Source organism: Cetorhinus maximus, chromosome 22, assembly GCF_964194155.1.
Source record: "Cetorhinus maximus chromosome 22, sCetMax3.hap1.1, whole genome shotgun sequence".
Classification (NCBI taxonomy): domain Eukaryota; kingdom Metazoa; phylum Chordata; class Chondrichthyes; order Lamniformes; family Cetorhinidae; genus Cetorhinus; species Cetorhinus maximus.
Window position 1 is genome coordinate 69503001 of NC_135900.1, and position 24369 is coordinate 69527369.

At 46.1% G+C, this 24369-nt stretch overlaps 1 protein-coding gene across 4 annotated transcripts in view; it reads right to left on the minus strand.

Moving 5' to 3' along the window:
- Positions 1-5378: 5378 nt before the first annotated feature.
- Positions 5379-24369, minus strand: part of LOC144696777 (DENN domain-containing protein 5B-like) — a 294878-nt gene continuing 275887 nt past the window's right edge. For all 4 annotated transcript variants that reach the window (XM_078568498.1, XM_078568496.1, XM_078568499.1 and 1 more), the window contains 5 exons: positions 23178-23365; positions 19725-19807; positions 16795-16921; positions 13043-13217; positions 5379-9986 (listed from right to left, as the gene is read on the minus strand). In XM_078568498.1, coding sequence (XP_078424624.1) covers positions 9803-9986; positions 13043-13217; positions 16795-16921; positions 19725-19807; positions 23178-23365 — 757 coding nt within the window. In that variant the 3' untranslated portion in view covers positions 5379-9802. The remainder of the gene's footprint in view (positions 9987-13042; positions 13218-16794; positions 16922-19724; positions 19808-23177; positions 23366-24369) is intronic.

The window sequence follows — 24369 nt, forward strand, 5'->3', positions numbered from 1 at the left end:
ACTTGCAGTTCCAGCAATTTACTCAGTTCCACTTCCCTGGTGATTGTAATTTTCTTGAATTCCTCCCTCGCTTCCATTTTCTGATCTACAGCTATTTCTGGGATGTTACTTGTATCATCTATACTGAAGACCGATGCAAAATACCTGTACAATTTATCTGCAATCTCCTTATTTCCCATCATTAATCCCGCAAACTCACTTTCCAGAGGACCAATAGTCACTTCGTTAACTCTTTTATTTTTTAAATATCCTGCCTTTATATTTCTAGCTGGCTTTCTCTTGTACCCTAATTTTTCCCTCCTTATTAACCTTTTAATAATTCTTTGCTGTTTTTTTATATTCTGTCCAATCTGCTGACCTGCCATCCATCTTGTGCAATTATATGCTTTTTCATTAAGTTTGACACTATCTTTAGCTCTTTTAGTTAACCACGAATGGTGGGTCCTCCGAATATTTCTTTCTCATTGGAATGTGTCTATTCTGCGTATTCTGAAATATCCTCTTGAATGTCAGCCACTGCATCTCTATTCACTCATCCTTCAACCTAATTTGCCCATTCAGTTTAGCTAACTCTGCTTTCATCCCATCATAATTGCCCTTATTTAAGTTTAAAATATTAGTCTTGGTCCCACTCTTCTCTCCCTCAAACTGAATGTAAAATTCAATCATATTATGATCGCTGCTACCTAGGGGCTCCTTCACCATGAGGTCATTATTTAATTATATCTCATTGCATAATACCAAGCCCAGTAAAACCTGCTCCCTGGTTGGCTCCAGAATGTGCTATTCTAAGAACCTAACCCAAAAACATTCTATGAATTCCTCATCTAGGCTGCCTTTGCACATCCGATTTTTCCAGTCTGTATGTAGATTAAAATCCCCCATGATTATCGGCGCATCTTTTGACAAACTCTCATCATTTCTCCCTTTCTACTCTGTCCTACCATGCGGTTACTGTTAGGTGACTAGAACACCACTACCACAAGTGACTTCTTGCCTTTATTTCACATCTCTACCCAAACTGTTTCTACATCCTGGTTGCCTAAACTTGGGCCTTTTTAAAAATTCAGTCATGGGATGTGGGCGTCGCTGGCTAGGCCAGCATTAATTGCCCACCCCTAATTGCCCTTGAGAAGGTGGTGGTGAGCTGCCTTAATGAACTGCTGCAGTCCATGTGGTGTAGGTACATCCACAGTGCTGTTAGGGAGGAGTTACAGGATTTTGACCCAGCGACAGGGAAAGGATGGTGATATATTTCCAAGTCAGGATGGTGTGGGGCTTGGAGGGGAACTTTCAGGTGGCGGTGTTTCCATATGTCTGCTGTCCTTATCCTTCCAGATGGTAGCAGTCGTGGGTTTGGAATGTGCTGTTTAAGGAGCCTTGACGAGTTCCTGCAGTGCATCTTGTAGATGGTACACATTACTGCTATTGTGCATCAGTGGTGGTGGGAGTGAATGTTTGTGGATGGGTTGCCAATCAAGTTGGAAGCTTTGTCCTGGACAGTGACAAGCTTCTTGAGTGTTGTTGGAGCTGCATTCATCCAGGCAATTGGGGAATATTCCATCACACTCCTGACTCGTGCCTTGTAGATGGTGGACAGGCTTTGGGGAGTCAGGAGGTGAGTTACTTGCCACAGGATTCCTAGCCTCTGACCTGGTCTTGTAGCCCACAGTATTTATATGGCTAGTCCAGTTCAGTTTCTGGTCTGATAATGGTAACCCCCAGGATTGTGATAGTGGGGGATTCAATGGTGGTGATGCCACTGAATGTCAAGGGGTGATGGTTAGATTCTCTCTTGTTGGAGATGGTCATTGCCTGACACTTGTGTGGCGCGAATGTTACTTGCAACTTGTCAGACTAAGCTGACAAGTTCAGATCGTACTGCATTTGGACATGGACTGCTTCAGTATCTGAGTTGTCACGAATGGTGCTGAACATTAACCAATCATCACAATGATGACCTTATGATGGAAAGAAAGTCATCAATGAAGCAGCTGGAGATGGTTGGGTCTAGGACACTACCCTGAGGAACTCCTGCAGTGATGTCCTGGAGCTGAGATGATTGGCCTCCAACAACCACAACCATCTTCCTTTGTGCTAGGTATGACTCCAACCAGCGGAGAGTTTTCCCCCTGATTCCCAATGACTCCAGTTTTTCTCTGACTCCTTGATGCCACACTCTGTCAAATGCTGCCTTGATGTCAAAGGCAGTCACTCTCACCTCACCTCTGGAGTTCAGCTCTTTTGTCCATTTTTGAACCAAGGATGTAATGAGGTCAGGAGCTGAGTGGCCTTGGCAGAACCCAAACTGGGCATTGGTGAGCAGGTTATTGCTAAGCAAGTGCCACTTGATCGCACTGTTGACGACCCCTTCCATCACTTGACTGATGATCATCCTCTCTATTCTGCTAACACCATGAATAATTAACAGAGTCACCATTCACCTTTTCCTAGCTTCCTGTTCTTCCTAAATGCCATGTACCCTTCAATACTCAGATTCCAATCTATGTCTTCCTGCAGCCATATCTCTGTAATGGCTATCAGATTGTGCTTATTTATTTCTATATGCAAGGAGCTCATGGACTTCTTTGTCACTAAGATTGTAGATCAACCAATCAGCTCCTTCTGCTGTGTCTCTTCCTTCCTCTAGTCGCTGGGCCAAATTTCCTCTAATTCTCCCTAGCCCGAGCCCTGAATTCCCATCTTACGAACATATGAATTAGGAGCAGGAGTAGGCTTCTTGGCCCTATGAGCCTGCTCCGCCATTCAATAAGATCATGGCTAATCTGACTGCAACTTCCTGCCTTCCCCCGATAACTTTTCACCCCCTTGTTTATCAAGAATCTATCTAGCTCTGTCTTAAAAACATTCAAAGGCTCTGCTTCCACTGCCTTTTGAGGAAGAGAGTTCCAAAGATTCATGACCCTAGGAGAGAAAAAATTTCTTCTCCTCTCTATCTTAAATGCACGACCCCTTATTTTTATACAGTGGCCCCTTGTTCTAGATGCTCCCACGAGATGAAACATCCTCTCCACATACAACCTGTCAAGACCCCTCAGGATCTTAAAGGTTTCAATCAAGTCTCCTCTTACTCTTCTAAACTCCAGTGGATACAAGCTTAGCCTGTCCAATCTTTCCTCATAAGACAACCCACCCATTCTAGGTATTAGTCCAGTAAACATTCCCTGAACTGCTTCAAATGCATTTACATTCTTCCTTAAATAAGCAGACCAGTACTGCACACAGTACTCCAGATGTGGTCTCACCAGTGTATGTACAACTGAAGCATAACCTCCCTACTTTTATACTTACTCCCCTTGCAATAAACAATAACATTCTATTAGCTTTCTTAATTACTTGCTGTACCTGCATACTAGCCTTTTGTGATTCATGCACTTGACCACCCAGGTCCCTCTGCATCTCAGAGTGCTGCAATTTCTCACCATTTAGATAATAAGCATTTTTTTTTAATTCTTGCAGCCAAAATGGACAATTTCACATTTTCCCACATTATACTCCATTTGCCAGATCTTTGTCCACTCACTTAACCTATCTATGTCCCCTTGTAGCCTCCTTATGTCCTCTTCACAACTTACTTTCCTATCTATTTTTGCATTATCAGCAAATTTAGCAACCATCTCCCCTCATATGCTCTCAGATATCATCTTGTCCATGAGCCCCATCTCCTGCTGTCTTGATCCTATTCCCAATAAACTGCTGAGCACCCATCTTCTCTTCCTGGTCCCCATGTAGTCAATATTGTTGTAGCAATCTTCTCAAATACTGTCTCCCTCTTTTAAATCTGCTGTCATCACTCCTTCCCCAAAAAAAAAACACCTTAACCCCAATATCCTTGCAAATTATTCCCAATCTCCAACTCATCTTTTCTCTCCAAAGTCCTTGAACGTGCTTTGACCTCCCAAATCCCTGCCCATCTTTCCTGGAATTCCATGTTTGAATCGCTCCAATCAGGTATTTCATTTTCCACCTCTCCCCATCCCCCCCACACCTTCCGTCCCTTCACTGTCATCCAGCTGTTTTTTGTTATTCTTTCACTGAATGTGGGTGTCACTTGTGAAGCCAGCATTTGTTGCCCATCCCTAATTGCCCTTGAGAAGGTGGTGGTGAGCCGCCTTCTCGAAATGCTGCAGTTTGGAACTTACCTGATTTCATTTAAACAGAGTATTACTTGTCCTGGCTTCTTTATCTACTTATGCACCATTACCTCTGGTATCTCCACAAGGATCCATCTTTGACCCCCTCCTATTTCTCATCGACATGCTGCCCCTCAGTGATATCATACGAAAACACTGTTCCTTCTCACACATACGTACATCAAGGCTTTAGACAGCACCTTCCAAACCCACGATCACTACCATCTAGAAGGACAATGATAGCAGATCGATGGGAATACCACCACCTGGAAGTTCCCCTCCAAGTCACTCACCATCCTGACTTGGGAAATATATCGCCGTTCCTTCACTGTCGCTGGGTTAAAATCCTGGAACTCCCTCCCTAACAGCACTATGGGTGTGCCTACACCACATGGACTGTAGCGGTTCAAGAAGGCAGCTGACCACCACCTTCTCAAGGGCAATTAGGGATGGGCAATAAATGCTGGCCCAGCCAGTGAAGCCCACATCCCATGAATGAAAAAAAAACATCCAACCCTACCTCACCACCACCTCCTAAATCATCATCCAAAATTCCTCTGCCCATGTCCTGATTCACACCAAATCCTGTTCATCCATCGTTCTGTGCTCACTGACCTATGCCAACTCCTGGTTAAGCCACACCTCAATTATAAAAATCTCATCCTTGTTTTAAATTCCTTCCCAATACCCCTCTGCCTCTCTTTCCTCTTTTAAGATGACTCTTTGACCAAGCTTTTGCCTTCATCTGGCTTGGTGTCAAATTTTGTATGATAACTCTCCTGTGCAGTGCCTTGGGACTTTAGTATGTTAAAGGCACTATCTAAATACAAGTTGTTGTTGTAGATGGACAGTAATGAGCCTTTAGCTAATGTGGTGGATGCTGATTCTCTGCATTGCCTTAAAGAGGAAGTTGGATTGTGGACCAAGGCAGGGATTGTACCATTGACATTAAGCAGATTTGTTGGATTGAATTCAATTCCCTGAAGAAGTGGAGGGGAAATTTCCAGAGGATATTCTCCCTTTTGGGTCTGGATTTTCCTCTTTTTTTGCCTCTCCCAGGAGGTTACAGGACTGCAGGGGGGGTGGGGGCATGTGGTAAGTGTCCAGCCATCATGAGTGTGGGGTCAAGTTTGATGGACTCCTGCTGGTCTTTTCCTACCAGCTATCTTTGTGTGTTCATATATAAACTAACTAGAAGAACAAAGTTACGCTCCAACAATGAAATCATGACTTCCTTATCTTTTATTACCAATGCAAGAGTTATAGGACACATGTACAAAGTCAGCAATTCACATTTTCCACTGATAACATTTATCAGATTCTTTCGTAATAAGACATTATTTTACATAAATCCGGGTAGTGTGTGCATCTAGACAGTCAGAAGCTTCAGGAAGGATCAGTAAGGAGAGAGTCCTGTGTGCACAATCAACGTTAGTCTGCATTACAGTCTCATTGCGAAAGCAAAGCCCACGTGATTGGGTTGAAGGTGGAAGGGGAGGTGGTGGGGGGGGAGAGAAAAGAAGAGATTTGAAATATTGGAATTCCACACTTCTGACAAAACAATACCAGAACTGAGAGGTTGTAAGTATTAGAAAAAGAGTGCAGCTGCCTGGCTCCTTTCTCTCGAAAAGAGAAGGCTGAGGAGTGACTAGACAGAAGTTTTTAAAAGTTATGAAGTTTGATAGGGTAGATGTTTCTGCTTGTGGGAGACTTCCAAACTATAAATAACACTAACAAATCCATTATTGAATTAAAGAAAGATTTCTTTACCTAAAGTGGTGAGAATGTGGAACCCGCAACTACACTGTTGAGTTGAGGCGAATAGCAGAGATGCATTTTGGAGGAAGTCGGTTGAGAGAAAGGAATAGAAGGATATGCTAATAGGATGAAAAATACTGGGAGGAGTCTTGCGAACAGCACAAACACCGGCAGTTGGGCTGAATGGCCTGATCCAGTGCTGTAAATTCTGTGTAAAGTTAACAGTCATTTTTATTTTAAAAAGAGGAATAAAAGTAACCTAAGGTCAAGCACTCAACAAAAACCTATAGTCACGTCTACTTGTGATGATCAAGTATACATTAATACCTGTTTAGCAGCCTACGGTAATCAGCAGGAACTGAGACACAGCAGTGGGCACCTGCTTAGTGGTTATCATGGCCTGGTACCTTCGCTCAGGTGATGAGGGTCTTGTCACCCAGGCGCCCACCGGTAGAACCATTGCCCTTACCCCGAGATTTCTGTCAGGTCCATTTGCAGAAAGGTTTAACACTGTTGCAGATAAGTTGCTGCACTTGTGTGCAATGCAGGGAAAGTCGAACCAACAGGTACCTCTTGTACTTTAAATTCACACACACACACGTACAACTGATTTGGCCAATTATTCCATGTCTAAGCTACATTGAAATGCAACATGGCGCAATGTGTACATTTGTGTTCTGTTGCCCGTCTTGTCCCTCCACTCTGCCCTGAGGGGGCATTGCCTCCTGTCGAGCTACAGTGCCCCTGCTGTAACCCGCCTAAGTGGTCTTTCTTCATACCTGAGCCAGGGGAAACCATTTCGGCCCTGGCGGGCTTCATTTCTCAACAAGCAGCCACACACGTAACTTTCAGCAGTCACTGGGCAGTCATTTAGAGTGAGATTCTGACTGGCTTTTCTGCTGGCTAGGCAACAGACAGCAGTCTCAGGTGCCAGGGCCAATTGTAGCCCTAACTGATTATCAGTTAATTCAGCAAAGACTCCAGTCTCTCAAACCTGGGACTTTTTGCTCTTTAGAGTCCTGCTGCGTGGTGCACCGACCAACTTAGCACTGAAACAGTCATACATAACCAGCATGCAATTACTCCTCCTGCCTCTCCAAAGAGACGGAGTTTTGCCAAGCATTTCTTGTCCATTGAGGACATGCCAGTTAATCAAATATCCCAATAAAGTGCCTTCAATTCTTCCAGCAGTAGCTTTGCAAGATACCAATGCTCCGAGGGTTATTAGTCCCATAGTGTGAGTCACTGCTCAACTCTGTAACAATGGGGCGTCGAGATGCAATATCAGATTGTGAAGAGGTGTCTTTTCCATCAATGCTGTCCATCTGTACGCATTGTTCCAACTCTCAGTACCCGCAGCTTCGAGAACTTTCACCGGTGTGCTCAGGGTTGCCAACTCTGGTTGGACATATTCCAGGAGGTTTAATCACATGACCTCCCTCCTCCAATTGCCCCACCCCATCCTCCAGCCTGTCATTTTTTTCCCCATCTCCCATGTCATTGCAATGAATAAATTGAAGTGTTCAAAGGACATGAAAAAAAAGGCATCTTTTTTTTAATGCCCCTTATTATTTTTCTCTGGGGCTGCTCTCTGCCGTGTGGGGGAAGATTTAATCTTTAATTCCGGAAGACTGCGGAATACCCCTGGAGAGTTGGTAACCCCCAAAAAGTGACTGCTGCAGACCTTTGTAAAAGAGAGTTCTTGAATGAGGTGAAAGGCTGTGGGGGAAGGTGGGGGTTACTTCAGTGCATCATGACTAACCATAATATCCAGGAGACTCCTCACGGAGTCAGGGAGGATTTTCCAGAGTTTTTTCCTGAAATGGGCCAGTTTTACACCTCCTCTGCCCCTGGCAGGGCGGGGAATTGTCCAATGGACAGAGAGGAGGGGCAGCCTTTTCTCACCCATCATCAGGTCTTTCTAGATGGTGACCATCCTGCCTCGCCTGTGGTCTGAGTCACTATGGTGTTAACTAATTGAAACAGACAGTCTCCAAAGATGAAAAACACAGAAAATTGTTCTCAAAATAATTGTAAGCTCATGGCAATTAGGGACCTCACTGCAGACATCATTTACTGATTCAGTTGTGACCTCCTACACCAGACAGCAGCAGACATTACCCACCTGCAGTGTTTATCAGACATAAAATGAAAAGAATGTTCAAAGACAGCGTTCCCAGGACAGTGGGAGAGTGCAGCTGCAACTCCCTCTTCTTCTTGTGTTTCAGAGCCAAGGCAGCTATTGGGAAGAGGGGCCTTTATCTTCACAAGCTTCCCCCTCGGAATTCTTCACAATACTGGGAATCTTCCCTCATGGTACTCTGTTATCTCTCCAAAGGCAACTCCTTCAAATGACTGAAAAAGGCTGCAAATCCATCGTGTCTAAAAGCAGAAGGCAGCTTTATGCTTTAGTTCAAGGCCTCTCTAACGAGATGGCCTCCGTCGGCAATGTTAACAGGTCCATTGTCTCCTCAGTTGTTGACAACTTATTTCCAGCACTTTCTGTTTTTATTGCGGATTTCCAGAATCCACAAACACTGATTTTTATTTTTAAACACTACTCCACACCCCAACCCCTCCCCGATTCTATTCTCCGCCTTGTTCGAGTCAGCCTGGGCAGTGAGCAACAACCAGCTTTTTGGCCAAGGGAGGCGGCACTTCCATCCACAGCAGGAATCCAGGATGGTTTCCTCCTCCCTTGCCAGGCCAGCTATCTCAGTGCAGGACTTGAGGGGATGGAGGGGAAGGAACACTTCTGGTATTCGCAGAGAGGTATCCCACAGAGGGCTGCACCACCCCCCCCCTCCCACTCCCCCTGTCCAGTTTCATTGTAAATCGCTCGTGCCAATGCTAGTTCTCTCCAAACCAACTGAGCAATTCAAGTTTCAACCAATAAATAACTGCATTTTTCTTTCCTTCCTTGAAAATTAATGGGTTATGATGGCAGGCAAGACTGGTGCTACCCTGAGTGGCACTTGGTGAAGGGCACCCGCAATCGGCCAACTGCCCTCGCAACACTGTGCTGCACCTCATACTGGCACCAGTCGCATCTCTGGGAGACGGGGACTTTGGACTTAGAAACAGGTCCTTGGTTTTGGGACTGATCTATTTACAGGGTCCCTGCACACCACAGGGTATTAAACAGGGGCAGCTCCTCGATCGACTTTAAAAAAAAATCGAAAAGACGAATTCATCAGTGACCTTTTCGTTTGCTGTCACAGCTGATTCAAAGCAAGGAGACAGCGGCGAAATTAAGCCGGAAAATTGAGGGGCGGAAACATCCAGGAGCAAGTTTCAGGATTTTTGGAGTTTGGGGTGGGTGGGGCTGGGGAGGAACGAGAGGGGCACAAGTCATAAAAATGCTTGGGAGGAAAGTGTGAGACCGGTCCTCTCATTATGCACCCACCATCCCAAATGGATTTCAGAGCTTTTCTTCATTTAACACAGATGTACCCGCAAGCAAGCGACAAACAATCACGCAGTATTTACAGGATGTGGCTACACGTGGAGGGAGGAGAATATTCCCTCTCAAGCTTCCTAAACCAGAGCTGTTTTTTTTTAAAACCAAAAAGTCCTGGTGAACAGCTGACAGTGTCGTAACTTTTCCGGAAGGGTGCAATTTATTTACACACGTCTAACAAGCAAAAATATTCTTCTCATTATCAATCCGGCCCCCTGTGTAATGTGATCAGTTTTATTGCCCTTCTGCCAGGGTCAGCTGGAGGTCGTGACCTTTCTGCAGTCTGTTTTGATGTCTGTCTCTAGGCAGTGTCACATGACTGGCGCCCCAAATGCCATGTGCAGAGGGCCCCTTCCCCCCGCCCTCAATATATGTCAGAGGAAGACAGGCAGGGTGGGGGAAAGGGTCTCCTCCCTTTGAAAACCCAACGCTACAGGTCGATGCCCTTGACCAGCGACGCTTCCAGCGTGATGTTGAACTCATGCAGGGTCTGCAGCACCCGGATCAGCGAGTTGACGGCTGCATGGTCCCGGAGCAGGGCGCCATCTTCGTACATCCTGGAGATCACCGGGCACTCCGCTAGCAGCGGGATCCACTGAGGCAGCAAATGATCCCTGCGAGAGAGGTTGGGGGGGTTGCGGGGAGGGAAATAAAAGAGGGGCAAAGTGAAGGTCTGAATCGAAACTGGTGTCACCCTGCGCCTTCCCTCTTTAGGCTCCTGTTGTGATGGGCCACAGCTTCATTCAACTCACGGTGGCTGCTAACTTGCTAGACCTGGTTCTCATGTACCTCACCCCTTCCACCATCCCCCTCCCCCCACATCTATAACCTCCACCAGCACTTCAACCCTCTGAGATCTCTGCACTCCTCCGATTCTGGCTTCTTGTGATCTCCCACTCCCTTCGCCTCACCACTGGCAGCTGTGCCTTCAGCTGCTAAGGCCCTAAAACCCTGCAATTCCCCCCCTAAAGCTCACCTCCATCTCTCTCTCTCTCTCCTTTAAGATGCTCCTTCAACCTACCTCTTTGACCAAACATTTGGCCAGCCTGCCCTAGTATCTCCTCCTTTTGCTCGGTGTCAATGTTTGTCTGATAAGGCTCCCTGTGAAGCACTTTGGGATGTTAAAGGTGCTATATAAATGTAGATTTTTTGTTGTGTTCCTGGGGAACCAATACAAGTCCTTGCTCGCTATGGGTTCTAGCACAATGGCTGGCCTATACGTTTAAAAATTTCAAATGCCGGGCTGAATTTCCTGGTGTCCGCTGTTCATTCTTCCCGTTACGCCTCTCTCCTCTGAATATTTGCACAGGATAGTTCAACTACAGGGAAAGAACAGGGCTGTAAGAGTAATTAGAAGATCTTTCAAATAGCAGGCACAGGTACAATTAGCCATCTAGGCTCTTACTGTGTTGCTGATTCTCTGCTATTTTCTTTACATTCCCCCCCCTTCTATTGTTCAGCCAGCACTCTTCACTGGCTGAAGTACTGAATTACAAAGGGTTAATCTGCTGGCTCCTTGCTCTGTGCTGGGACAGACCCCTTACCATCAAGCGTCGGCTCAGTCAGAGGTTTCTACCATCCCCACAAACAGCGCTGCTGACTTTTAACTTGCCCCATGTGTATGACAAGGCTTCTAAGGCACTGAGTCTTGCAATTTGGTGCTTTTTTTCCCTTCTTGTTGGTTGAGTGCCTCATTGCTGCAGCTCTAAACCATCACCTGGTGAACTGGGAGAGACAGGTGCGTTAAAAGGTGCCACCTAAGAAACGTTGAACGTGTGCTCAGCTGCATTTTCCAGTTCCAAAATGGGTCAGGAACAGTCGGCAATGCCTGAAGACAGCAGGTCAGGAGCAGGCAGAAATTCTGGAGAGGAGAGGAAAGGAGAGTTGGGAAGGGGAGAGGAGAGGAGAGTTGGGAAGGGGAGAGGAGAGGAGAGTTGGGAAGGGGAGAGGAGAGGAGAGTTGGGAAGGGGAGAGGAGAGGAGAGTTGGGAAGGGGAGAGGAGAGGAGAGTTGGGAAGGGGAGAGGAGAGGAGAGTTGGGAAGGGGAGAGGAGAGGAGAGTTGGGAAGGGGAGAGGAGAGGAGAGTTGGGAAGGGGAGAGGAGAGTTGGGAAGGGGAGAGGAGAGTTGGGAAGGGGAGAGGAGAGGAGAGTTGGGAAGGGGAGAGGAGAGTTGGGAAGGGGAGAGGAGAGTTGGGAAGGGGAGAGGAGAGGAGAGTTGGGAAGGGGAGAGGAGAGGAGAGTTGGGAAGGGGAGAGGAGAGGAGAGTTGGGAAGGGGAGAGGAGAGGAGAGTTGGGAAGGGGAGAGGAGAGGAGAGGAGAGTTGGGAAGGGGAGAGGAGAGGAGAGTTGGGAAGGGGAGAGGAGAGGAGAGGAGAGGAGAGGAGAGTTGGGAAGGGGAGAGGCAAGAGGAGAGGAGAGGCGAAAGACGAGAGGGGAGGGGAAGGGGTGAGGAGGTGGGTGGGGGGGAGAATGGGGAGGAGAGGAGAGGGAAGGACAGGGGAGGGGGTGAGGAGGTGGGTGGGGGGGAGAATAGGGAGGAGAGGAGAGGGAAGGACAAGGGAGGGGGTGAGGAGGTGGGTGGGGGGGAGAATGGGGAGGAGAGGAGAGGGAAGGATAGGGGAAGGAAGTAGGGGAGGAGAGGGGAGAGGAGAAGAAAGGAAAGAGACAAAGAAAGAGGTGAGGAGAGAACAGACATAGAGGAAAGGAGATTAAAAATCACAAGGAAAGAGGGATAGAGAGAGAGAATCATTGATACACACAAGGATAGAGAGAGAAAGGGAGAATATTAAAAGCAGAGGAATAGGGAATAGAGATAGAGGAGGAGGGGGTGCTGTGAGCGAGGGTTCAGGAGAGGAGTGGAGTGGGAAGAGGGAGGGGGGAGTGGGCATGGTGGCTGCAAATGGCGAGGAGGAGGATCTGGGAGGGAAGCAACGAAGCTGGAGGTAATGTAAGTATGAGTTAGAGAGTTAGTAAGAGTTAGAGTAATTTAGTAAGTAAGGTATTAAGAGTTAGTAAATTAGTAAGAGGATTTTTGGGTCAGTTAAGTACAGTGCAGCCATAGGTTTTTAATTTTTTAAATTCTTTCATGGGATGTTGGTGTCGCTGGCTAGGTCAGCATTTATTGCCCATCCCTAATGGCCCTTGAGAAGGTGGTGGTGAGCTGCCTTCTTGAACCGCTGCAGTCCCTGTGGTGTAGGTACACCCACTGTGCTGTTAGGGAGGGAGTTCCAGGATTTTAACCCAGCGACAATGAAGGAACGGCGATATATTTCCAAGTCAGAATGGTGAGTGACTTGGAGGGGAACCTCCAGGCAGTGGTGTTCCCATGTGTCTGCTGCCCTTGTCCTTCTAGATGGTAGTGGTCGTGGGTTTGGAAGGTGCTGTCTAAGGAGCCTTGGTGAGTTTCTGCTGTGCATCTTGTAGATGGTATACATTGCTGCCACTGTGCGTTGGTGGTGGAGGGAGTGAATGTTTGTGGATGGGGTGAAAATTATAGGTCAGGATCGCAGCCCACCCTTATTACATGTTTTCTTCGGGGAAAGTGATTTTTGTTCAGCACATTATTGTTTAGCAGACCATTTCTTAGGAACACATTAGGAGTGCTAAATGAGGAATAGATGTAATAATTGACAAACGTCATAACATTTGTACTTTGGAATCGTATTTTCTTACCTTGCCCCAAGACAGACCAGCAGCTGTAACTTTCCATCTTTTCCGATACTGCGGGGAGCTGCAGTAATCGCGTTGACATACTGACAGAAGGTTGCAGAGCAGACTTTCAGCTGCAGCAGGTTCTCTTGTGACTCCTCATCCTCTTCGGCTGTTTCAAAGTAGGTGACAGCTTTCTCTGCGTTTAGAGAGGTGGAGAAGGATTAACGTGTGGACTGTGCAGAGTTTGAGAAAGTTGAACCCCCCGAACCTGAACACCAGTTCCCGTCTGGCACTGCAGGGTGGGCTGGTTTGTTGGGAAGGGTATCAAGGGACATGGGGTGAAGGCATGTATACATTTAGGTGGCAGATCTGCCAAAATCCCACTGAATAGCAGAACAAGCTCAAGAGACTAAGTAGCTTTCCCCTATATTCCTAAATGCAGTTTATGTTGTTGGATATGAGCCAAAGCCTTTTTATGGCATAGAAGACGACCATTCAGCCCAGTGAGTCAATGCTGACTCTCCTTAAAGTGCTCCGTTAGTTGCATTCCCCTGCTCTGTCCCCTGGCCCTCGAGTTGATTTCCTTCAAGTGTCCATCCTATTTCCTGTTGAAATCATTCGTCTCTGTCTCCACGGCCCTTACAGGCAGCGGGTTTCCAGGTCAATATCGCTCACTGTGTAAAAACGTCCTTCCTCACATCCCCCTTGCACCTCTTGCCCAAAACTTCAGGTCAGTGTTCCCCTCCCATCAGCTAATGGGAACAGCTTTTGTCTACCTTACCTAAACTTATTGTAATTCTTTTTTTATTCATTCACGGGATGTGGGCGTCGCTGGCTGGGCCAGCATTTATTGCCCATCCCTAGTTGCCCTTGAGAAGGTGGTGGTGAGCTGCCTTCTTGAACCGCTGCAGTCCATGTGGTGTAGGCACACCCACAGTGCTGTTAGGGAGGGAGTTCTAGGATTTTGACCCAGTGACAGTGAAGGATGTTGAGTGGCTTGGAGGGGAACTTCCAGGTGGTGGTGTTCCCAAGTGCCTGCTGCCCTTATTCTTCTAGATGGCAGTGGTCGTGGGTTTGGAAGGTGCTGTCTTAGGAGGCTTGGTGAGTTCCTGCAGTGCATCTTGTGGATGGTATACACTGCTGCCACTGTGCATCGGTGGTGGAGGGAGTGAATGCTTGTGGAGTGGGTGCCAATCAAACGGGCTGCTTTGTCCTGGATGGTGTCAAGTTTCTTGAGTGTTGTTGGAGCTGCACTCATTCAGGCAAGTGGAGGGTATTCCATCACATTCCTGACTTGTGCCTTGTAGATAGTGGACAGGCTTTAGGGGGTCAGGAGGTGAGTCACTCACCACAGGATTCCTAGCCTCTAACCTGCTCTTGTATACAGTATTTAAATGGCTAGTCCAGTTCAGTTTCTGGTCAATAGTAACCTCTAGGATGTTGCTAGTGCAGGAATCAGTGACGGTAATGCCATTGAATGTCAAGGGGCGATGGTTAGATTCTCTCTTGTTGGAGATGGTCATTGCCTGGTGCTTGTGTGGCGTGCATGTTACTTGCCATTTGTCAGTCCAAGCCTAGATATTGTCCAAGTCTTGCTGCATTTGGATATGGATTGCTTCAGTATCTGAGGAGTCGCGAATGGTGCTGAACATTGTGCAATCATCAGTGAACATCCCCACTTCTGGCCTTATGATGGAAGGAAGGTCATTGATGAAGCAGCTGAAGATGGTTGGGCCTAGGACACCACCCTGAGGAACTCCTGCAGTGATGCCCTGGAACTGAGATGATTGACCTCCAAGAACCACAACCATCTTCCTTTGTGCTAGGTATGACTCCAACCAGCGGAGAGTTTTCCCCCTGATTCCCATTGACTCAAGCTTTGCTAGGGCTTGTTGATGCCACACTTGGTCAAATGCTGCCTTGATGTCTTGTGCGCCTCTGTCAGATCTTCCCTTTAATCTCCTTTGCTTTAAGGAGAACAACCCCAACCTTCTCCAACCTCACCTTGTAGCTAAAATCCTTCATCTCTGGAACCATTCTGGTAAATCTCCTCTATGCCCTTTCAAGGACCCTCACATCCTTCCTAAAGTGTGGTAATAAGAATTGGACACATTACTCTAGTTGTGGCCAAACCAGAGCTTTATAAAAGTTCACATCCTCAAGGGCAATTAGGGATGGGCAATAAATGCTGGCCTAGCCAGCGATGCCCACTTCCCATGACTGAATAAAAAAATGCTTGGCTTCCCTGCTGTTATACTCAATACCTCTATTTATGAATCCCAAGTCCCATACACTTTGCTAACCGCTCTCTCAACATGCCCTACCACCTTCAACGATCTGTGCACATGAAACCCCAGGTCCTCAGATCCTGTACACTCTTTAGAGCTGTGTCATTAAATATGCATTGCCTCTCCCTATCCCCCTGCCAAAAGGTATCACTTGACACCTCTCTGTATTCAATTCTATCTGCCTCTTCTCTGCCCATTCTGCTAGTCTATCTATGTGCTGTTGCAGACAATTGGTATCATTTTCACTCTCTGCCACACTTCCATGTTTGTTAACCCTAATTTTACTCTGTATTCCAATATCCAAGTCATATTATATATTATAAATATGTATTCAATAAAAGCTGTGGACCTCACACTGAGCCTTGGGAACAGCACTGTCTACCATTCTCCAGTCTGAAGAATAACCACTTACCATGACTCAATGTTTTCTGGCCTTAGGCAATTTTTAAAATCCAAGCTGACACTGACTCCATGAGGCTTGATTTTGGTATTCGATCACATGCCCAATGACAATTTTTATTCACTAATCATGTGACTAGTCACGCCTGGGTTCCTGACGATGCCACAAATGTTTTAGCCAACATTAGGCTAGACAGAATGAAAGTATACTCCTGCCTGCAACCTGCTATTAATGCAGCAGCCCCATATTACTGCTCTAAAGGCACAGCCTGTACCACAGGCTCCAATTGTGAGATGGAACGGGCAGGACTATCAGTGAAATACAGTGAGAAATACTCTGAGACTGAGAGAGATGATGACAAAAATGCGATGCACCATTTGGTCTCAATGTTCTCCAGAGACTGTGCAAATGCAACTCTTTCCATTTGTCTTTCAAAGGCATTCACCTTTCTTCCACAAGGTGGCAGTACACTATATATACTGCATATACTGACTGCCAGTTCCACAGTGCAAAGTTCCCAGTTCTTAGTTAGGGGCAGCAGTTGCTGGGATGTTGGCCTTCCTACCCCTTTGCTAAGGAGGAGGAGGAAGACAGAAAAAAAAACCACCCAGAGCTTCTGTTAGAAAATAAACCCAGGATAGTTCCAAGTTAAATACTCTCCTTCAATAACTTTTCCCAACCGTTCTCTAGTACAGAGTTATAATCCTGTTGACAACTGTCTCATTTAGATACCTATTAGAGTGTTTAGCATTGTCAACCAGAGGGACTTAAAATGGCAGCAGCTAAATCATTCCAGCCGCTGTCACATGTCAAGCCATAACCACTGTCACATGACAAACAGCCGGCCATTAATCATCCTTCAGGCAAGATTAGTGGAAAGCAATTCGCTAAACCAGTAATGGTGATGCTCATTGTGCTGTCCCTGGCTCCACCACATCTGGAACCAGCTAGTTTAGCACAGACCGACTTTGAACTCTGAACCTTCACCTGTCATTATACACTGGGCCACTGATGAAGATCAGCTCCGCAGTAAAAACTTTGGTGAGCGCCTAGCGCAGGAGGACCACCAGCTTTCTGACACTCACCTATAAAGTCCCAGATGAAGACGTTCTTCTGGAAGAGCCGAGCAGACTTGAAGCCATGATGAAAGACTTGCTCGAGGGCAGAGACCAGGCCAAACTCCCCACACAGCAGGATGGTCAGACTGCCTCTCTGTGGAAACACAACCAGTTGAGAGTTCTTGAACACAGGCTACAGAAACCTCTATGGTGAAGAACTGGACAAGGCTCTTGGCCCAGGGTGCATTTATACCTTGCTGCAGCCTGCAGAATCTGCTCAGGGGAAATACGGAGGCTGAGCTGGGATGGATTTTCCGAGCGGGATGCCTCGTTTGGCCTTTCCTTAAAGAGTGACCCCCTTTCCAGGAGGAGTGAACCATAGAGGGGCAGAGGGAACTCAAATTCAGCGATTAGCTTTACCTCTTATAACAATATAATAACCATGCTAATTCACATCCCCACATTATGAGAAAGGTAAATAGGGTTTGACCACTCTCTTGGACTAGAAGAATGCAGCTCCTTCAGCTCTGCTTTACAGAGTAGGCTATATGTCATCCAGACAGCTGACAACATCATAGACTCAAAGTAACGTGGCTTTAAGATTGGGCTATTGGGTTTAAGCTTCCAGTCTTGACAAAGTAAGAGTCAGCAGTTGAAAAACCATGCACAGCACATGTCTGAAGTTACCCATCGGCGACACAAGTTTCAAATGGTTAGCAATAGAACCAACGGCAACATGAGGATAAATATTTTTGCACAGCGAGGATCTGGACTGCGCTGCCTGTGCGTATGGTACAAGCTGATTCAATCATGGCTTTCAAAGGGGAATAGTTGAAGAGAAAATAAATTGCAGGGTTATGAGGAAAAGGTGGGAGAATGGCACTAGTGGATTTGCTCTTGCAGAGAGCTGGCATGGATATGATGGGCCGAATGGCCTCCTCTTTAACCATTCTAAGTTGGAACACGACTTCTTGGATAACTGTTATCCCTCAGAATTTTACTGAAAGAATGAGTGACTTGCCAAACTGGACCCCTGGCAAATATACTGCAAATGTGCTTTCACACATCTGTAATACGTTACACTGGAAGTCTTGCGGTCAGTTTAATCTAACTTGACGAGCGGGAAAACTGCAGGAATACTGGTTATATTCCAGGCCCAATATTACTCTGCACTGTCTTCAGTACAGATTCAAATCAGGCAGGTGTAAAAGCCAGTATTCTACGCAATCCTGTCACTTCCCTCATGTGCAGGTTAAGTTAAAATACCCCATGTGCTTGTACACCATTTCCTGCTCATATACCTCACTTTCTACTGTCAAATGATAATTTCTTGTCTCGATATTTAATGCTGAAAATGCCAATGTAACTGGTTAAAATGGGAATTCCCTATGTAAACAGATCCTGGCTGTAGCCATTTGGTGTCACTGTAGTTCCACTGTTTCCTGCAGCACAATATCTTCTGATTCAGCAACACCATGTTTTGTCCACTAGGTAACAAGGAACATATCAACACAGATGCCTGCTGCTAACCTTTACTGATGGAACTTGACATTTTACCAGGTCAGATTTATAATTCCACAACTGGTGTTCAACCCCAAACTGACTTTCAAACCCATATGCTCTCCACAGGAAAGCACCTACCTCTACCTCCACAACACTGGTGGTCTCCACTCCTTCAGCAGCCCATCTGCTGCAGAAACCCTCTTCCAAGCCTTTGTCCTCTTTAGACTCAATTATTCCAGTGGTCTCCAGAGAAACCACCTATCCTCCGCTCGGTAAACCTCAGACAATCCCTGTCCTCACAGGTCCATGTTGATTCCCAGCATGCACCTGCCTCAAACTTAAAATTCTCAACCCCTTATATAAATAAACCCCTGCTTATTTCTGCAACTTGCACCAGTCTTAGAATTCCCACCACCCCCCTATCCCAAACTCTCCTCTCCTCTGACTCTAGTGCATCCATCCAGCCACTTAGGGCTCCACTTTTTTCAATTCTCTCTTCAGATCCCTCAGCCTCTCCACCTCTCTCCAGTTCTTTACCACTCTCCTTAAAACTCACCTTTCTGACCAAAGGACCTTGTGGGGACAGGAGTGTGTGTACGGTCCTGATCCTTACAGACCAGCAAGTCCCAGCTTCGATTGTTGACCTATACCGAGTTAGCTCATCCCAGTCCAGAAGGAAGTTGGATAATTGGATCTGCCCCACCCGCACTCCAAACTCATCCTCAGAGATGGGGGAAAAAAAAAATCTAAAGGAATTCCCACTCCTGATCATTATCCAGTGACCGTGCTGCAATGGATGGGATCAGGATTAAGCTTGGCTGGGATTCTCAATGTTTAAGAACAACTAATGCTCACAACCTGGGCTGACGTTAAGAATGGATACTACGGCAGAGTAAGCTTACTCATGAACTGCACAGGGGAAGAATTTACACTTACACAGCTCCTTTCATGACCTCCAGATGTCCCAAAGTCTTAGTCCCAATTAAGTACTTTTGCAATGGGAAATGCGTCAGCCAATTTGTGCACAGCAAGGTCCCCCGAACAACAATGTGATCAATGACCCAAGGTCATCCCATTTTGGTGTTGGTTGCTTACTAAGGGGTAAATATTGGCCAGGGCATAAGGGGAAACTTGCCCTGCTCTTCTTTCAATGGTGCTGTGGGATCTTTGCTGTCCACCTGAGGTCGTGGATGGGGCCTCAGTTTAATGTCTGATCCAAAAGACAGCACCTCAGACAATGCAGCACTCCCTCAGTACTGAACTGAAGTGTCACCCTGGATTTTGTGCTCAAGTCTCTAGAGTGGGATTTGAACCCACAATCTTCCAACATATAGATGAAAGTGTTACCAACTGAGTCAAAGCTGACACATAAGGAAAGAAAAGGAAAAATAAAATCAGCCGATGCTCACTGACATCTTTATCGGACTCAAATGTACAAGGGTTTTGAAACCTACCTCTTTTTCTGGTTTGTGAAAGTGCTTCACAATGTTATTTATAGATTCCCCAATTCCTTCCTGGATTTGGCCAGCGTTGGGTTCTGTCAGAGAAAAATGAAAAGGTTTGACTGAGCAGACAGGTTTCCATGAGGAAAATTATGAACCCCCTTCCCCTGGTGAATGATAGCAATACATGTACAAGAGAAGGCCATTCAGCCCCTCAAGCCTGTTCAGTGAGATCCTGGCTAGTCTGTAGCCTAATCCCATACAGACATCTTTGCCCAATAACCCTTAATAGCTTTGATTAACAAAAATCTACCAATTTAAGAGCTAAAATTCACAATTGATCTCATATCAATTGCTGTTCGCTGAAGAGAGTTCCAAACTTCTTCCACCCTTTGTGTGTAGAAGTGTTTCCTAACTTCACTCCTGAGAGGTCTGGATCTCATTTTTTGATTATAGCTCTAGTCCTAGACTCCCCAAACAGCAAAAAATAGTTTCTCTTTATCTACCCTACCTGGTCCCCTGGATATCTTGAAATTTTCCATCAAATCATTCTATAACCTTCTGAATTTCAGGGAATATAACACTGGTTGTTTAAGCTCTCCTCGTAATTTAATTCTTGGGAGTCTAGATATAATTCTGGTGAATCTGTGCTGTACTATCTCCAAGGTTAATATGTCCTTCCTAGGGTGCGGTGCCCAGAACTGCTTGTTGTCCAGCTGTGGCCAAATGAGAGCTTTGTACAACTGAGGTATGGCTTCTCCCCTTTTGTGTTCACGTTCTCTAGATATAAGAGCCTCTAGATATAAGAGCTCTGAGGAGATGGCGGCATAGTGGTAATGTCACTGGATGAGTAATCCAGAGGTCCCAGCTAATGCTCTGGGGACATGGGTTCAAATCCCACTACAGCTGCTGGTGGAATTTAAAGTTTAATTAATAAAATCTAGTCTCAGTAAAAATGACCATGAAACTATCATTGATTGTGGTTCATGGTTCGCTAGTGTCCTTTAGGGAAGGAAATCTGCTGTCCTTACCTGCTCTGGCCTACATGTGACTCCAGACCCACAGCAATATGGTTGACTCTTAACTGTCCCCTCTGAAATGGTTGAGCAAGCCACTCAGTTCAAGGGCAATTAGGGATGGGCAACAAATACTGACCTTGCCAGTGATGCACATATCCCATGAAGGAATTATCAAAACTTAGTCTATTTGCTATACCTGTTAATGACATTTTAATGATTTATATATCTGGACCCCCCCACCACCCACAAGTCTCTTTGGCTTTCACTGTTTCTAACTTTTCACAATTTAGAAAGTCTCTTGTTCTATCCTGTTGGGTCCAAAGTGGATGACCTCACACTTGAAACCCATATATTGAAACTCACTTACCACAGTTTTTCACATTCACTTATCTATTAGTATCTCTTTGTAATCTTATGCTTCCATCTACACTGCTTACAATGCCTCCTATCTTTGTGTCATCGGCAAATTGGATTGGGGTTCATATCCCATCATCTAAGCTGTTAATAAGTAGGGTGAAGAGTTGAGAGTCCAAAGGTCCCTGTGACTGATGCACTAGAGACATGCCTAATGCATCTGTGCATTGCAGTTCAACTGATCATAAAATCAGGCAGTACAGGAGGAGGCCACTCAGCCCATTTTGCCCCTACTGGTTCCTTAAAAAAATTATATAATTAGTCCCTCTTTCCAAACAACCCTGCTAATGCTTCTTTTCGAGTTTAGATCCAGTTCTCATTTGGAAGTTACTATTGAATCTGCTTCCACCATCCTTTCAGGTAGCGCATGCTAGATCGTAGCAACTAGCTGCATAAAAAAGCTTCTCCTCATCTCCCTCTGGTTCTTTTGTCGATTATCTTAAATCTGTATCCTCTGGTTACTGACTCTTCTGCCAATGGAAACAATGTCTCCCTCTATACTCTTATCCAAACCCCTCCTAATTTTGAATACCTAAATTAAATTTCCCCTTAACTTTCTCTTCTATATGGAGAACAATCCCAGCTTCTCCACATAATTGAAAGCCCTCATCCCAGGTGCCATTCCAATAAATCTCTGCACCCTCTCCGAGGCCTCGCTGTTGCTGGTGTTCTCTGTGCCAGCTTGAAATTGGTCTGAGGCACGGAATGTCAAGGCTGTGGTGACTTAATTGCCAGGTTCCACAACTGGCACAGTTCAGTGCCAGCCAGCCTGGTGAAATGGGCCCGGGATGATCCCAGAGTCGTGGACCTTGGCCTGTGCGACTGGCCAAGATGACCAACTCACATCAGGCTGGAGCAAATCCAATTCGCATCTTTCCTTGCATCCCCTTCCTCCTCCTCCTCCAAAAACACAACGAGAGAGAAACATCAGCCCCTAATTCTCATTTTCGAATGTAATGATCGGAAATCCAAAGAAAAATTATTCTGAGAAATCCACCAGTCAAAAATTCCTGCAATTAACTTTGAAGGTGCCAGGCTTTCATCAACTTCAGTTCTTGCCATGCCAGCCACTTTCCATATTAGAATAGAATAAGTACAAGTATGTTCAGCCGATCAGGAGATTAGGCACTGGCCATTTGAGAAGGTGACCTTCTCTTGGCGAAGACTATGAAGAAGATGGAAGCATTCACAATCTAACAGGTTGGCACGTCACTCCACCATGGGTGTACCAATTGAAATGGTTCATCCCACATGCATGGAGGGTTTGATGGTCTTGCACAGCCTAAACAATGAGAGGAGGAACCATCCACACCCACCAGACACAATTATCCCACTGGAATTCAGAGCCAGTACTTCAGTCTCCGCTGAGCAGGACTGTGTGAGGTAGGGTCTGAACCCTCTGATTCAGAAGCAGCAACGCTACCGCTAGGCCACTGGCTCATTCTGAGAGGATGGGCAGTGCCAGCTATAGAGACTGAGCAAATCTTACTTTGAGGCCATTTTATAGATTAGTTCCCCTCCTGGGAAGAAAAAGGAACAATTTTTTTGGTGCAGAAGAGTCACATGGACTCGAAACGTTAACTCTGTTTCTCTCTCCACAGATGCTGCCAGACCAGCTGAGTTTTTCCAGCATTTTCTGTTTTTATTTCAGATTTTATCACAATTTTTTTTTGGTGCAATGGTTATATCGAGAAATGAAACACTTTCCATGTCAGGCACTGAGTGTTAATCACTCCCAGGGCAGGGCTAGATAGCACAGTTAGCTGCAGAGTGAAGCTCCCTTTGCTTTGCCCCGACAACATGTCTTAGCCCCAGCCTCAGAAGAGCAACCCCCTGACTAAATGGCAACGGGAGGCCTCTCCTGATATGAACAGTCCAATCACCCTCATGGGATCCTCCCATTAATTTGGTCCGGACTGCAGGTATACTTGGCCTGACATGTAGCGAGACTGTTTCCCACAGATGGCCTTGTAGCCCAGGGATTTTGTGAAACCCCGGCCTGTCAGATCGTCAAAGCTGAAAGGGCACTCACTGCCTGTCTTCCCTCCGAGGGACGTGATGCTGAGTCGCCTTGCGATGGTTGGGGATCGTAGCTGAGGCGGAGTGCGGCACTGCTTGCTCAGGTCCTCCTCCACGACCGGGGTGATCAGTTCACCAACCAGGATCCGCTCCAAACTGCCATCATCTACCCCTTTCCCAAGCCACCGGCCGCAGGGGAACCTGACGTGATATAATACAGGAGCACAAGCCATCAAACAAAACCGTGACAACACTGTGTTAAAGCCATTTTTTCATGAGTGAGGCGGGGAGTCTGAAGTAAATGTTACTTGTTTCTAAAACATGTTGTACTGTGGTTTCTGTTAATGATCCACTGTTACCCCAGTGCCCTATGACAGGCTGTCCCTCACTCTCCGTACTTCCTAAATACCATACATATGATTTTTTTATGTTAATATAAACATACATGTGTATGTGTGGTACCTATGTGTGTATATCTATCTTATATTAATCTATCGCCTTTCTATATATATACACAATACCCATGCATACATGTATATTTTATATATATGTAGATGTATCTGTATCCATATATATCCATCTACAAGACACAAGTCAGGAGTGTGATGGAATACTCTCCATTGATATGTATGAATGCAGCTCCCACAACACACAAGAAGTTCAACACAATCCAGGACAAAGCCTGCCTGATTGGCACCCCATCCACAAACATTCACTCCCTCCACCACTGACACAGTAGCAGCAGTGTGTATCATCTACAAGATGCACTGCAGGAATTCACCAAGGCTCCTTCGACAGCACCTTCCAAACCCACAACTCTACAACCTAGAAGGACAAGGGCAGCAGACACATGGGAACACCACCAGCTGCAAGTTCCCCTCCAAGTCTCACACCATCCTGACTTGGAAATATATCGCCGTTCCTTCACTGTGTTGGATCAAAATCCTGGAACTCCCTCCCTAACAGCACTGTGGGTGTACCCACACCACATGGACTGCAGCGGTTCAAGAAGGCAGCTCACCACCACCTTCTCAAGGGGAACTAGGGATGGGCAATAAATGCTGGCCCAGCCAGCGATGCCCACATCTCATGAACAAATCAAAAAAACTGTAGATATAGATGTATGTATTTTGCTTATCCATTTCCTATATGTGTCTGTCCACTTCTCTCATTCCAGTTGTGAAGTAGGATCCCTCAGTCTCTCT